This window comes from Blastocystis sp. subtype 4, assembly GCF_000743755.1.
Source record: "Blastocystis sp. subtype 4 strain WR1 chromosome Unknown seqid_0513, whole genome shotgun sequence".
Classification (NCBI taxonomy): domain Eukaryota; class Bigyra; order Opalinata; family Blastocystidae; genus Blastocystis; species Blastocystis sp. subtype 4.
The window spans coordinates 180-4,362 of NW_014569034.1; the positions used below are offsets into that span (position 1 = coordinate 180).

At 40.4% G+C, this 4,183-nt stretch overlaps 3 protein-coding genes across 3 annotated transcripts; 1 reads left to right on the plus strand and 2 right to left on the minus strand.

Annotated features, from left to right (window-relative positions):
- Nucleotides 1-202: 202 nt before the first annotated feature.
- JH06_5227 (protein kinase 2) lies at nucleotides 203-2,114 on the plus strand (the record flags this gene model as incomplete). Its single annotated transcript, XM_014669518.1, has 10 exons — nucleotides 203-422; nucleotides 454-637; nucleotides 672-696; nucleotides 778-837; nucleotides 868-1,014; nucleotides 1,046-1,110; nucleotides 1,142-1,213; nucleotides 1,244-1,571; nucleotides 1,604-1,734; nucleotides 1,814-2,114. 10 exons carry the CDS (start codon nucleotides 203-205, stop codon nucleotides 2,112-2,114), a joined length of 1,533 nt encoding a protein of 510 aa, XP_014525004.1.
- Nucleotides 2,115-2,165: 51 nt separating this feature from the next.
- On the minus strand, nucleotides 2,166-3,031 carry JH06_5228 (heat shock protein HSP; the record flags this gene model as incomplete). The annotated part of the gene is made up of 6 exons (XM_014669519.1): nucleotides 2,166-2,339; nucleotides 2,370-2,450; nucleotides 2,480-2,597; nucleotides 2,629-2,711; nucleotides 2,743-2,973; nucleotides 2,999-3,031. The coding sequence occupies 6 exons, from the start codon at nucleotides 3,029-3,031 to the stop codon at nucleotides 2,166-2,168; spliced, it is 720 nt and encodes a 239-aa protein (XP_014525005.1).
- An 84-nt stretch (nucleotides 3,032-3,115) lies between these two features.
- JH06_5603 (hypothetical protein) lies at nucleotides 3,116-3,966 on the minus strand (the record flags this gene model as incomplete). The annotated part of the gene is given in 2 exon segments (XM_014669520.1): nucleotides 3,116-3,928; nucleotides 3,940-3,966. The coding sequence occupies 2 exon segments, from the start codon at nucleotides 3,964-3,966 to the stop codon at nucleotides 3,116-3,118; spliced, it is 840 nt and encodes a 279-aa protein (XP_014525006.1).
- Between the last annotated feature and the right edge of the window lie 217 nt (nucleotides 3,967-4,183).

Here is a 4,183-nt window from a genome sequence, read left to right on the forward strand (position 1 = left end):
TCTATCAATTCATCAAATATCGAAACCGGGATTCATATCAGTCCATTCATTTATACCTCTTTTGATTCTGTTTGAAACCACTCATCTGAAACTCCCACTACCTTTCGTTTCCTCTCACATCTACTTCATTCCTAAGTCGGTATCAATTAATCATGGGTCGTATGTACGGAAAGGGGTATGGAGTGAAAAGGAGGAGTTGATAATGCGTAGAAAGGGAATGTCGGCTTCTTGCCTCCCCTACAAGAGAACTGCTCCTTCATGGTGCAAGTCTACTTCTGAGGAAGTAGAGGCTTCAGTGTGCCGTCTGGCTAAGAAGGGTTTGACTCCTTCTCAGATTGGTGTTCTGCTGAGAGATCAGAAGGGAATTGGTCAGGTGAAGGCTGTGACTGGTTCGAAGATTCTGCGTATTCTGAAGAAGAACGGTTTGATAGTTTGTGAGTGTGTGAGTTCTAGGACTTGCTCCTTCTCTTCCTGAGGATATGTACTTCCTGATCAAGAAGGCTGTGGCTATCAGAAAGCACTTGGAGCGTAACCGAAAGGATCGTGACTCCAAGTTCCGTCTGATTATGGTGGAGAGTCGTATTCATCGTCTGACTCGTTACTACAAGAGAACCGAGCAACTTCCTCCCACTTGGAAGTAGTAGGTGTTTATAAATGATTGTGAGGATTAGCAACTCTGCTACTGCTTCTGCTCTGGTAGCGTAAGTACGAAAGTTCCGTATCTCTTGGGAATAAGGTTGTTTGATGTTTGTTGGAATTTCATGATTATTATGAGAGGGAATGACTGTACAGAATGATTTGGGATTGATTCATTTCATGGGTAATAAGAACGGAAAAGTGAAAGAAGAAATGAAGAATGATCGATAGGAGAAAAGACAAGAGAATGAAGAGAGAAATCGGTCAACAGAGGAGTTGGTGAAACGAGAACCGATGAAAGAGTCTCCAAAAATGACAAAAGACGATTTTGAATTGCTAAAGACTGTAGGAAAAGGTTCATTTGGAAAAGTGTTTCAAGTAATAGAATGAAGAATTGGTGATGGGATAGGTTCGATATAAAGGAGATGGAAAGATCTATGCAATGAAGATCCTGGATAAACAAGTTGTACTAGAGTTTGTACTGAAATAGGATTTGATAGGATAGACGAAATCAATATGAACATACATTAGCAGAACGAAGAATTATGGGTGAATGTGAACATCCCTTTCTTGTTTGGTAAGAGAATGGATTTAATATCATTTCTAGTCTTCGTTTTGCATTTCAATCTCAAACCAAGTTATATCTTATTTCAGACTTCTTTAATGGTGGTGAATTGTTCTTCTATCTTTCTAATGGGCGGTTTTCTGAGAACCGTGCTCGATTCTATGCAGCAGAAATTGCTTTGGGTCTTCATTATCTTCATAGTCAAGGAATTGTGTATCGAGATTTGAAACCAGAGAATCTCCTACTAGATGCAGATGGACATATCAAGATCACAGATTTCGGTTTATCGAAGCGTGAAGTCTCAGGTGATGAGTTACACAGTCTCTGTGGTACTCCAGAGTATTTGGCTCCTGAAATCATCATGAAGAAGGTATGTATGAATGAATGGAGTAAGAAGAATAGTCATATGGAAAGGCAGTAGATTGGTGGTCGTTAGGTACTCTGATCTATGAGATGATATCAGGTCTGCCTCCATTTTATGATCGAAATAAACGTATTATGTATAATAAGATATTGACCTCATCTCTGACGAAGTGTTCATATATGTCTCCAGAGATATCCTTGTGAATGATCAAATCAGATTCCTTCATATCACGCTTTCGATATTTGTAGTCGTTTCTTGGATCGTAAGCCAGAAACTCGATTGGGCTCAGTGTCATTCGAGGAGATTTGTCATCATCCTTGGTTTGCTGATATTGACTGGGAGAAGCTATACAACAAACAAGTGATTCCTCCATTCAAACCAAATGTAAAGAGTGCTGAGGATGTGGAGAATGTGGATCGTGAATTCTTAGCAGAAATGCCTGCTGTTACTCCAACCTTTGAAGGAAAGGTTCTAACTGATCCCTCTGCTTTTGAGGGGTTTTCATATAATCCCAATGTAATCAATTCTAATCTATGGACTGTTTGTTAGTATGTTCAATCATTCTTCTCTCAAACAAGCTCATAAATGATCATACTAAACTTATTCTTTCTTCATATACACTCCAGCCTTACAAGGACGCAATACACGTTCCTTAAACATATATCCAGCTGTTACAATCTGACCCAACGTATTTGGTTCTGCACCTTCCTTCAATGGCATCTGGAACATTGCTTCATGAACATGAGGATTAAACGCTTCACCCACTTCACCAAACTACACTCATAACAACAACAATTCCCTCACCTTCTTAATACCTTGAGCACCCAATACCTTCTCCAACTCCTTCTGGGTCATCACAACACCTTGATACAGAGAAACAAGGACCTACCTTACAACACTTCCAAACTCACTACCTTATCAGCTTCTTCTCCTTCTACACTCTCCTTTGGAACACTACTCACAGCCAGATTCAGATAGTCACATACACACAACAAACTCTTTCCGAAACTCTGAATAGAATACTGTCTCTCACTAACCAATCAATCTCTTTCTTAATTCACACTTCTGCACATCTCGTTTGGCAATCATTCGGACATTCTGCATTTCAGCAAGAAGACGAATGTTCTTGTCTTTCAAATCCTTCAGCTACAGATCACACACCAGTTTCATTCACTACCTCCTTGCTACTGGCATCCAACTGTTTCTTAATCTCTTCAAGCTGTTCTTCAATCGTCTTCTCTTCCTGTTTAGATGCTTCAGGAGTTACTCCATCCGCAGCAGGAGTCTCTTCAAAGAGTGGAAGTGAAGAATGGAAGGCTTGTGTGAAAACAGCAGAACGGAGAGTCGGAAGGACTCTAGATGGAATTCCAATCTGAAGAGAACGAAGAGCTAAAGAAGTGAAACGGAACTACATGAGGTAAGTCGGGGAGAACACTTCCGACTGATGAACAATGTTTACTTACCATTGATTCAATCTAATTAGGGTTAGGGAACACCTGTACAACTGATCAAATAATCTCTGGCAATTGTGTTTCAACAAACAATCGCATCTAATTCTTCTTTTTTCCTTTCAATAGAGAGACAGTAACAGGGGTAGGATAGATACTTCCATTAGGTACATAATAGTTGCTTCCTGCAACAGGTGTATCTGACAGAGTAACTTCAACGGTGAATTTCTTTTTATTTTTGATATACTTCTGGAGTTGCTCATTGTCATCAAAAATCACTCCCTTCCTCTGTAGCAATATTAGCTCGGGTTTCACTTCCAGATCTGCGGCAATTGCAGAACGTAGTTCATACACATAACTGTTTAGATAAGCAGCATATCGAGCTTTATTGTTATCCTTAATAGCATTGTAAGTAATAGCGCCAGCAATGAGAGGGAGAGCTAGACCTCCAGTAAACAACAGGGCAGCAGCACCCACACCAACACCAATCAAGGCGCTCTTTTCTTTATTCTCTTGCTTGTTATATTCAACAAGGACTGTAATAGTATCTCCCTTTGGCTGTTGTGGTAAAGGATAAGGAGAGTTGACATTTGGAGTAGTAGCAGGAGCAAAGAACTGAGCATCAGGAGACTGCAAAATCTGATCTGCAGACGACTGTGGAGGGACTGCTGGGGCTGGCTGAGCTGTATACACAGGAATCATACCTGGTACATATGCAGGAGCCATAGGGTTAACAGATGGATCATTTTGAGCAGGAGGAATCGTCTGCAGACTTTCTAAAGAAGGAAAAACAGATGTAGGATTCTCCTGAACATTTAAAGGAACTGGGGCAGGTTGAGCATATTGAGAATATATAGGATACGCAGGCTGACCGTTTTGAGGAACAGCACCATTATTAGCAAAATCGTTTGAAGACTACTATTTACCATCAAAGCATCTCCACTTACATTCATGAACAATACTACTGTTAAATAAGAATGATAATGACTTCTTTAAGGACAAGAGATACGGTTTTTTGAAGAGCAAGTTTCGAAGAAGTTCGATTCCTGTTAACAAACAAGCACATCATGTATTAAGGTCGGCACACACGCACCGTAGTGTCGCCCACACTTTCCTTAACACGACAGAAAGCTTAATAAGCCTTAGCTCCCTTGCTCAGGAAGTCAGTAT